General features: G+C 46.8%; 2 protein-coding genes across 2 annotated transcripts; one reads left to right on the forward strand and one right to left on the reverse strand.

Annotated features, from left to right (window-relative positions):
- The first annotated feature begins 1,261 nt into the window (after window positions 1-1,261).
- LOC119353506 (serine carboxypeptidase II-3-like) lies at window positions 1,262-5,522 on the forward strand. The gene is made up of 7 exons (XM_037620126.1): window positions 1,262-1,867; window positions 1,969-2,231; window positions 2,313-2,573; window positions 2,777-2,895; window positions 4,396-4,488; window positions 4,660-4,765; window positions 5,009-5,522. Exons 1-7 carry the CDS (start codon window positions 1,339-1,341, stop codon window positions 5,183-5,185), a joined length of 1,548 nt encoding a protein of 515 aa, XP_037476023.1. The 5' UTR covers window positions 1,262-1,338; the 3' UTR covers window positions 5,186-5,522.
- Window positions 5,523-6,009: 487 nt separating this feature from the next.
- LOC119353507 (EEF1A lysine methyltransferase 4-like) lies at window positions 6,010-8,965 on the reverse strand. Its single transcript, XM_037620127.1, has 8 exons — window positions 8,662-8,965; window positions 7,594-7,707; window positions 7,447-7,515; window positions 7,327-7,346; window positions 7,196-7,248; window positions 7,054-7,084; window positions 6,878-6,959; window positions 6,010-6,500 (listed from the first exon to the last, which is right to left on the reverse strand). The coding sequence occupies exons 1-8, from the start codon at window positions 8,915-8,917 to the stop codon at window positions 6,304-6,306; spliced, it is 822 nt and encodes a 273-aa protein (XP_037476024.1). The 5' UTR covers window positions 8,918-8,965; the 3' UTR covers window positions 6,010-6,303.
- Between the last annotated feature and the right edge of the window lie 1,956 nt (window positions 8,966-10,921).

Below are 10,921 nucleotides of genomic sequence, written 5' to 3' on the forward strand. Positions count from 1 at the left end.
TGAGGACGAGCTATGGGATCGAGGTGGAGGAATACAGAGTATTGACGACCGCGGCGAACAGGAGTTCCATCTTATCGCGGCATGGTGAGAGAGGAAAGGAACCACTTGACTTTGGTCGAACGAATCGGTATGCGTTCACTTCGCAGTGGCATGCATGCGTAAATATGTATCTACTCCATCCTCTCCGTTTCCAGCAACCCAGTGGCGAGATCGCGACCGTACGATCAAAAAACTGATGGCATCCAACTCATGCGTCGGATTTGAAATGGACGGCATCCAAGTGGTGTGGCATTTTTGCAATCTGTCACAGGGTTGCCAAATACATACTCCCTCCTTCCATTTATATAGGGCCTAATGCATTTTTCGAGGCTAACTTTGATCAAATATTAGAGTAATAATATATGACATGCAACTTACACAAAGCACACCGTTAAATTCATGTGTGAAAGGAGCTTTCAATGATATATTTTTCACATTGTGCATGTCATGTACTGTTAATCTTGTCAATAGTCAAAGACGGTCTTAAAAAAACGCATTAGACCCTATATAGATGGAAGGAGGAAGTATTTCGTTATATATACTTCATCTGTACTAAATATGGTTCTCAAGGAAAAACCGGTGGGGAAAACCCGATAAAATTGAGAACGTAGGTGGCGTGGGAGGAAAAGGAAACCGCATGACCTTACCTATGTTTTCAAGTACGAAACTTGCAAGTTGCAACTTCACTGTTCCCTTCTCTGTCGAGTACCAGACTAACAGCAAATGGGGCTCAACAGAAGAAATTCATTAGCATGAAAGCACGGGGATATCCAATTATGAGCCCGGGCTCATCGGCACCGGGTGACCAATAAATTTTAAAAAAATTAGTAGAAAAAATTCAAGATTTTTTTTCATGTAAGATGATTGAGTGTGTGGGATGCATGTCAAATTTCAAATGCTCTGAAATTTGGCATGGACATAACACACTCAGTCATCTTTCTCTACAAAAAAATTTGTAATCTTTTGAATTTATTTAATATTTTAACTATTTTTTATTCACTCCGGGGCTCATCGGAGCCTGGGAGCCAAAACGCTGCTCTCGCAAGCATGTGCCTAGTGGACGCATGGACGGATCAAATGGACGATCTATCTTGTATCGGATTAGAACCGTGCCACCGGCGGGCTCCTACCCGTCACCATTTGTCCCACGTCCAAATTCAATTGGTAGCCTCCGGCCTCCGGGTTCCCGCCCTATAAATACCAGGCCACAGCGACGCAGACACCCGCCGTCCTCAGTGCGCTCCAGCGTGTTCTAGCTCGCTCCGACGACCGTCCGACCGAGCAGTGCCGGCGCGCGCCATGAAGAGCCCAGCGGTGGCACTCGTGCTGCTGGTGGCGGTGCAATGCCTCGTGCTGGGCCCCGGCACGGCCGCGACGGCGAAGCCCCGGCGCACGCGGCAGGGCGACTACCTGAACCGGCTGCGCGGGTCGCCGTCCTCCCGCGCGTCCTGGGAGTCGCTGGCGGAGGAGACGACGACGAAGGCGACGGGTAGACCCGCGCCGGTGGCGGCTGCGGCGGAGGCCGGGCGCAAGGAGGCCGACCGCGTGGATGCGCTGCCCGGGCAGCCGAGCGGCGTGGACTTCGCGCAGTACGCCGGGTACGTGACGGTGGACGCGGCGGCCGGGCGCGCGCTGTTCTACTACCTCGCCGAGGCCGTCGGCGGCAACGGCGACGGGTCGTCGTCCAAGGGCAAGCCGCTCCTCCTGTGGCTCAACGGGGGGCCCGGGTGCTCGTCGCTGGGGTACGGAGCCATGGAGGAGCTCGGCCCGTTCCGCGTCATGAGCGACGGCAAGACGCTCTACCGCAACCCCTACTCCTGGAACCACGGTACGCAGTCACCACGCTCTCGAGTTCACCGCGTCTCCGGCCCGCGAGCCATTGACAGTTACTGACAAGACAAGTGATCGATGGGGCAATACATGGTGCAGCGGCGAACGTGCTGTTCCTGGAGAGCCCGGCGGGGGTGGGGTACTCGTACTCGAACACGACGGCGGACTACGGCCGGAGCGGGGACAACAAGACGGCGGAGGACGCGTACCTGTTCCTGGCCAACTGGCTGGAGCGCTTCCCGGAGTACAAGGGCCGCGAGTTCTACATCACCGGCGAGAGCTACGCCGGCCACTACGTGCCGCAGCTGGCCCACGACATCCTCCGCCACGCCTCCCCGGCCATCAACCTCAAAGGCATCATGGTAAGAATCTGGCCGGCCACACACGTCAACCTCAGTCCTGTCACCCCTGACGACGGTTTGTGTGGTGTGAAAAACGGACAGATCGGGAACGCGGTGATCAACGACTGGACGGACAACAAGGGCATGTACGACTTCTTCTGGACGCACGCGCTCATCTCCGACGAGACGGCCGAGGGCATCGACAAGAACTGCAACTTCACGGCGGCCGGCGCGGCGACGAGCGCGCTCTGCGACGACGCGTCGGACGAGGCCGGCGAGAGCCTCCGGGACATCGACATCTACAACATCTACGCGCCCAACTGCCAGTCGGAGAAGCTCGTCACGCCGCCCATCGCCCCCTCGGTACGTTCTTCCGGCCTTTCCATCCATCCAACACCACAGCCGGTACAGTGGCAGCACCGTACTGCCAGTGCTAAGTGCTAACCGATCGATGAGGCTAGTTAGTTAGATCATCATCACAGGGATGTTTTTTCTTTGACATGATCATCATAGGGATGTTGATTGGTTTTAGTGATTAAGTTTGCTTGGGCTCTACGTGTGGCCAGATCGAAAACTTCGATCCGTGCACGGACTACTACGTGGACGCGTACCTCAACCGCCCGGACGTGCAGAAGGCGATGCACGCCAACGCCACCCGCCTCGACCACCCCTGGTCGGCCTGCAGGTATGCCGTATGCCCTACACTACACTACACCCATCCTACAATCCTACTCGCTCCACCACTTTTCTTTCCCTGACAAAATGTAGGTAGTTGCCCAAATTTAGCTAACAAGATTAATTAAGCTAGTGTTAACAAGAAAGAATAGAAAAATATGAAGACTTCATCTTTCATTATCTTGGACGAAAAATATCTTAAGCCGGCCATCGCTTGCACCAACCAGAGCCTTGCAAGTTGCAATCCCTTAGGCAACGACGGCACAAGTGTGTGTCAGTGATGATCTGGGAGCACAGTGCGGCGCACAATCAAGCTGAGACCGACCGGTCGAGGAAGCCCAATCAGGGGTCGACATGGCACTGCATTATTGGGGTTTCTTTTGTGCGACATGCCTCAACTACTAACTACTCCCTCCGTTCTGAATTACTTGTCTTAGATTTGTCTAGATACGGATGTATCTAGCACTAAAATGAGTCTAGATACGTCCGTATCTAGACAAATTCAAGACAAGTAATTTAGAACGGAGAGAGTAGTACTAACCAGGTCGTTCGCTTTAGCGTGCGTGCTGCACAACCTGGAGGAGGAGGAGGCAATCATATATATCGATTGATTCCAGTGAACCCTTGCTCACGCTAGACACACATCACACTAATCAATACCCTTGCACGAAAAGCGTTCATCCACCAGACCAGTTCAGAGTTTAGACCAACACTTCATCCTACCAATATCCTAGGCTACGCAACAAGATCTAGATGATGATCCAGTAACTATATATTGTGTATATGCCCCCGGCGTGCATGGACGGTAGGTAGGTAGGTGCATCACAAGAAAGTAGATGCAAACTTGTAAGCAATGTGGTAATTTAATACTAGGGCACTGTAAAGGCTGGTTGGTTGCTCAAACTTGCCGCGCATGATCTAGATGTAGATCAGCGCATCATCTACTCCATCCGTTCCAAATTACTCGTCGCAGAAATGGACATATGTAGAACTAAAATACATCTAGATACATCCATACCTGCGACAAGTAATTCGGAACGGAGGGAGTAGATGTGAGGCAATTTTCTTCGAGTTAATAATTAACAAATGAGAAGATAGGTCATGCATGCGTAGTACCAGCTCCACCTGAATACTCTAGTTAATATCGCGTGTTCTCGAGGAAAGATGTGCTCATACCATGATACCAAGGTCTGATGGTGCTATCACCTGCATCATCTGATTATTTAGTTCTTCTTCCTATATTCATGGCGTCATCCCAGCGCACATGCCGAATTGCAACTACCACCATATGTTCTTGCTTTCTTTAAGTTTGTGCACATGCATTTGCGCAACATGCGGTTGAATTATTAGGGATTCTGTTTTCCTCTTGCTACTTGCCCATGCCGATGACTGGGTGGCCCATGTGCAATCACATCTTCTACATCTCGATCACATTGACAGATCATGTTTTTTTTCTTGTTCTTCGGACCATGGCGTAATTCGCAAAATATTCCATCTGTTTTGTTTTCAGTGAGGTCTTGACACGCTGGGTCGACAGCGCCAAAACGGTCCTGCCTATTATCCGGGAGCTGATGAAGAACAACATCAGAGTCTGGGTTTACAGGTGTGTATCACGAGCATTTTCAGATTAGTAGTGATCTAAACGATCTTATATTTCTTTACACAGGGAGTACTACTTAATTAGAGTGTGATGCGACATTCCAGAATAGAAGTGAAACGGTTTGTGGTGTTGATGCAATGCTGAAAATAATGGCCACTGACCTTTTGTTTGCAGTGGAGACACTGACGGGAGAGTGCCCGTCACTTCCAGCAGACTCTCTGTCAACCAGCTCCAGCTCCCTGTGGCGGCAAAATGGAGGCCATGGTTCAGCAGCACCAAGGTGCGCACTTGCACTCTCCTCTTCCCTTCCCAAATCTGTTCACTGCAACAACAAGCTAGTAACAAACAAACTGTGGTGAACTTTCATAATTCAGTCGCTAAAGAAGTGCACGGAAATAGTTCGAAACCGATGATAAACTCGGGAGAATCTTAAAACTTGAAGCTGTCACGTCATGATCATTACCTGCTTTTGCTCGGACTCGGTAAATGTAATGATCTGTTCTGTTCGATCTTGTGAACGCAGGGTGCCGGAGAGGTGGGCGGATACATTGTGCAGTACAAGGGTGATCTCAGCTTGGTAACTGTTAGAGGAGCAGGCCATGAGGTCCCCAGCTACCAGCCACGGCGAGCGCTTGTGCTTGTCCAGAACTTCCTTGCAGGCAAAGCTCTCCCTGACTGCAAAGAATGCGAACAAAATTAGTAAAGGAAAAGAAGTTTTTACACTAAAAGATAGTACACCAGCAGCTTCGCAGGTTGTATCATTTGATTCAAGTACACGAAACAAGCAAAATCAAGTAAAATTAGATACAGAAACCCATCATCAACTCATGCGCTCCGCAGACTATGTAACTCAAGGTCAGCAAATGCTTCCATATAGATAGGAAACTGTATGGTGTATTCTGTTAAGTCTGAAGATCTATGCCAAAATGGCATGTTGCAATACTGGTGCCTCCAAAGGATGCTGCGCCTCCATATGTTGCTATGACTTACCAGGAATGAAATTTATATGTTGGCTCCAAACCAGGGGATGCTGTGAACTCTGTGATCCCAAGCTGCATGGTTTCAGTTGCTGTATCAATTTCATTTAGTACAAGAAACAAGCAAAATCAAGTGAAGTAAGATATAGAAAGCCATTGAAGTATCAAATCTACGCATTTCGCAGATCATGAAACTGCAGGCCAGCAAAATGATTTTGCATAGAAAGAAAGTATGTATGACTTTTATCAAGTCTGAATAGTGATTGCCAAACTTGCATGCTGAAAAGCTGGGGCCTCCATGTGTTACAATGACTAACCAGGGGAATGAAATTTATATCTTGGTAACAAAGCAATGATACTACAAAATCTGAATATTTGCCTTCCATGTGCTAAGAAGCATAATAAAAGCACTGCAACTTGCAATATGACTAAGCCTCAGATATCTCAAGGCATCAGCAACAAGAATTTTTGCAGAAACTCAGAACATACCACATGAATATACTCCTTGAAGAAACTGATAGTGTTTTTACTTCCACACAAACAAAAATACAATCAACGAATAATGGCAATTCCTTTTCTATTCCACAGAGGATGAAACTGGGACAAATTCTGTTCCTCAAATGTGCCAAACAATCACATCCTCCTTCCAGCACCGCATTACAACAAGTGGTAACACAATATAATAACTTGATGATTCTTACAAGATCACTGAAAAAATGTATACTCGTGCAAAGGCGCACTTTCTATTTTTGGATGGCCATAATGGTGGCAGCATCACGCTGTTTGATCTTGTAAGGATCACAACAATGCACAAATATTGTGAGATGAATTATCCTACAGCTCACTCGGAATCTTGCAACTTCAAGTGGCTTAAGGTTGGAGAATCTATCCCTGTTAATTCTTGGCCCTTTTTGCAGACATAAATATAATGAGAGTCAGGATCCTCCAGAACAAAGCCCTCAGGCAATCTACCACTCTCAGTCAGTGGAACAGGGTCGAAGACAGATCTTCTTATGTTTCCCTTGAATCCAGGTCTTGCTGCAATGCATTAAAAAATGATCATGCTACAGTTCTGTTTTAATCTTATAAGTAAAGTTCTTATGAACTACTCCCTCCGTCCGAAAATACTTGTCATCAAAATGGGTAAAAAGAGATGTATCTAGAACTAAAATATGTCTAGATACAACCCCTTTTATCCATTTTGATGACAAGTATTTCCGGACAGAGGGAGTACACTACTGTGAATTCAATGGTGTTGACTACACAAGTTAAAGCTCAAATTTACACAAAACATGGGGCAAACCCTATTCATGAGCAAGCAAACAGAGATTCTATTTTTATTAAGCAGGAATAGTTTTTAACATTGCGGACCAAAATTGAACGTATCTGCGAATTGACATAATAGTAATACGTACGCAGAATGTACAGTACAATTTTCCAACTGCATACTGGTTGGTTCAAGTGAGGAATTCGCGCTGATGGATCACCATAAGTTATCTAGCAGTTCAGAAACAAAAATGATCGTTATAATCAGTGGCAGGAAATGACATATTATGTCTGCACTACAAAGAAACTTATCCAAACCGCGTACCAACATAAAGACTCCCCCTGGTTTAAGTAGCCTACAATCAGAAGATACCACTGATAAGAATGCAGGAATGCTGAACTTAACAATATATTGGTGTACATGAGGTTGTCAGTGATGCTTCAATGGGGGTGAAAGTATTAAGAACCTGTCCACTTCCAGGACCATCTGAGCTGCGCTGAGAGGAGCCTCCACACCACACTGGAAGCAACAAGACCGCGATGTTGAAGTAGTACCAAAATATGGAAAAGACACAATGACAGAATATTACCTACTTACCATCAAAGAGTCCAAAGTACCTTTAAGAAATGTACAGAAAGAACAAACGGTATTAAGCAAAGTGTTGTCAATAGACTCAATACTTATTAGAAAGCCACTGTAGCATGAAGAAACTCACACCTTTATCAATGGCACAATCAAATGATTCGTCAGAGAATTTACTCATATCTCTAACATCCATTTGCATGTCTACAGCTCATAAGGAAATCAACAGAAACTAGATTGCACTTCCCGGACAAAGAGGGAATGTAAAATATTAAAGGATACATTGTAGCTGTGGGAGATTGAAGTACTTCTTCCTCATCATCTCAATCAAAACCGAAGAAATGTCAATGTTTATTATCTCCATGTAGCCATCAGCGGCCATATCCTCTGACATAACTACGAACAGCAGAGCATGGGGAGAAAATTTAAAATTAGCACAGGGAGTGTAATAATCGAGCCTAGATTTAGAATGCATCCTAAACTCTATCCAGATCAGCCTATCAAGGGTGCAAAACCCAACCCCTAGTGTGTGTGCATAAGCACTGAAATATCTGTGACGAAACTATGACTAATGTAACACAATAGGACACAACGCTCAAATGTGCTGCCATGCATTTAACGCGTCGATGCAGCACATATAGTCTCACCACGATACTAAAAGCCCAGAGCAACTTTGAGTTACTGGGCAGCAAGTGGAGCCAAGGTTGGTTTTGGTTTGGATTATCATACAGAGCTGTGCTGGTTTCAGAATTCAGATGTGTGGTTCCATAGTCCCTCTGAAAAATTAACTTACACACTGTGCATGCCCCACTGATTTTGTGTGGCATCAACATCACAACCCTATCAATTCACAGGTTGCCTAACTGTAGCACTATAGCACATTATCCCATCCAGAGTACAATTATCAGATTACTGGAAGTGATATATATCAGCCTGTGGAGTGTGGACTGATAGAATGACATTATCTGATTGCCATGTTGTTATATAATAGATACACCTAGCCGAGGAGCTATCCGGAAACTATTGCCGTGACAGCAAATTTCGACCCCAACAGACGCTGACCGTGCTCTGTGCAAGCATCTAATCCAAAAGATCGATCGCTCACTCGCTGGTCCGTGCCAATCACCCCCATTCACGAATCACAATCAAGCACCTATTTGAACCGAACCTGAAAAGGAGGAGAGGAAAAGGAAAGGAAACTTCTACTTCCGGAAACGAGAGACGGACGAATGCGCGAGCACCGCCACGACGAGCACAACCAACACGCTGGCTGCTTCAGTTCGAGCACAGTCTCTACGGAGCTGTGAGGAGGACTGGAGGAGAGCGGAAGAGGGAGGGGGGAGGACGTACGAGCGGAGCCGCAGCCGATCATGAGGAGGCGCGAGGCCGGCGGCACGAAGCGGCGGACGAAGGGGCGCAGCGCGGCGTAGCGCTGGTACCAGTCGTAGGGCGCGCCGCCCTCCTCCACGTAGCGCGCGTCCCAGTACCCCGCCTCCCCGTAGCTGAACACCGTGCCGCCGCCAACGCCGCCGCTGCTCCCGGTGCCCCCATCCTCCTCCCCCTCCTCCGCCCCGCGAGGCGACAGCGGCGGCGACGACGACGACATCGCCCGGAGACGGCGGGAGGCGCGGGCGGGCGAGCGAGTCGAGCGAGGTGGGGGTGGATAGAGAGAAGGGAGAGCGTATTAGGTGAGCTGGGCTGGGGGGAGTGGGAGGAGCATCGGCATCGGTACCGGTGTGCCCGAGCTTGGGACCAGCCGCCACCACTCCACACGTCGCCGTCGTCGCCAGCCGATTCGCATTTTCTTTTCCCCAATTGCATCTCGAATTTTCTCCGTTTCCTTCTCATTTTGCTGACTTTTCCGATGGCCTCGTTTTCGGTGGCTGTTGCCGCGATTTTGTGGCTTGAATTTTCTTCCGCATTTGCTTCACATGGGTCGCGTTGGTTAAATCGGTGATGTTCACTTCAAAAAAAATAAAAAAATCGGTGATGTTCGGCCGTGTTAATGTCTACTCCATCCGTCCGGAAATACTTGTCATCAAAATGGACAAAAAAAATGTATCTAAAATTAAAATACGTCTAGATACATCTTCTTTTATCCATTTTGATGACAAGTATTTCCGGACGGAGGGAGTACTCGGCAGCGACTGCACGTCGTTTTTCTTCCGTAAAAAAGTTTATTATTGTTGTTTTTACACGTAAGAAGTATTTATACCACTCATATTCATGATTTGAATGATAATGGTGAGACTTGGAGTAAGCATTAGCGAACACGATGCAATTGAGACGCATGGTGTCGGCGGTGGTGGCGAGGCTCGGGTCTCGATGAAATCAACGCCCAGTGATCGTTGGGCGTGCGGATGATGTTGAGGAGATGCGTCGGTTGTCGTGGAGGGCAATGGTGGTGGCGGCTGGTTTGAATGGGTGGTTGAGCTCGTCGGAAACGTGTCGGCGATCTCACGGCAGTGATGGAGTTGGAGGTGGTGCACTGGTGCGGCATGCGGCCCGGCGACACTCTTGTGGTAGAGTGGGGATTTCGAGAGAGGGGAGGCCGGAGTATTTAAAGAACATGCCAACAAAATCTGTCCTGACAATTTTTTTTAAGGAACATGTAGGGTTACAATTTACATTAGTACTAGCATATACAGAGGACTTGATTGAAAACAAAGCATTCTCTTTTTAACACTTAGTTGCCTCATTTGTAGAAGGAAAAAAACTAGTAAAAATGTGAGAGTGAGAGAGAATCCCCCCTCCCCCCGCATCAGGCACCAAGAAAGGTGTCGAGTAATAATATTACCTGAAACAGATGATGCACAGAGCTCGCACTTGGCAGCAAGGTCATGTGTGTAGGGATAGGGCAGAGATGTGCCGGGTGCAAGAGAACGCTTGCGGCGGCAGAATCGGCTCAAACAACCGCCGCAAGGTTTTGTGCGATTTCGGACGTTGGATTACCCCTCAATCACGCGTGGACTTAGTTCACACCGTGTTTCCTATACGACGCTCAGTGTGTTGTTTTGTCGACCTTCCGCATAGAGCCGAAGCAAGCGAGCACCGAACTAGGCCGACACATTTAAGCGCGAGCGGGCAAGCGGTGAATCCGACTCCTGACTAGTGTTGGTAACCTTCTAGAAGGTTCTTGAAACTGTTTTAGCCTTTTCTTTTTCTCCTTTTTCAGTTTAATTTTTCCTTATTTTCAAGTTTCTTTTTCTTTTTACAAAAAATACTCATAAATTTCATAAACGTTCTTATTTCAAAATTTGTCCATAAATTCAAACAATGTTACTGTTTTCAAAATTTGTGTGAGCTTTTTCAAAAAATGTTTGCGTTTTAAAAAAAATCAGAATTTTAAAAATTGTCCCTTTTCAAAACGATTTTAGAAAAAATTACAATGCAAAAAATATTCTGGAATTTTAAAAATAATGTTCATATTTGAAAACAAATGTTCATACCTTCAAAAAATGTTAGCTTTAAAAACTGTTCAGATATTAACATTTTATTCAAAACTTAATTGTTCTCATTTTTCATTTTTTGCATTTGTCAAAAACTATTCAGAATTTTAAGAAATATTTATAAAAAATAGATATTTTGCTACAATTAGTTCTTAAATGTT

Source organism: Triticum dicoccoides, chromosome 2A (genome assembly GCF_002162155.2).
Source record: "Triticum dicoccoides isolate Atlit2015 ecotype Zavitan chromosome 2A, WEW_v2.0, whole genome shotgun sequence".
Lineage (NCBI taxonomy): Eukaryota > Viridiplantae > Streptophyta > Magnoliopsida > Poales > Poaceae > Triticum > Triticum dicoccoides.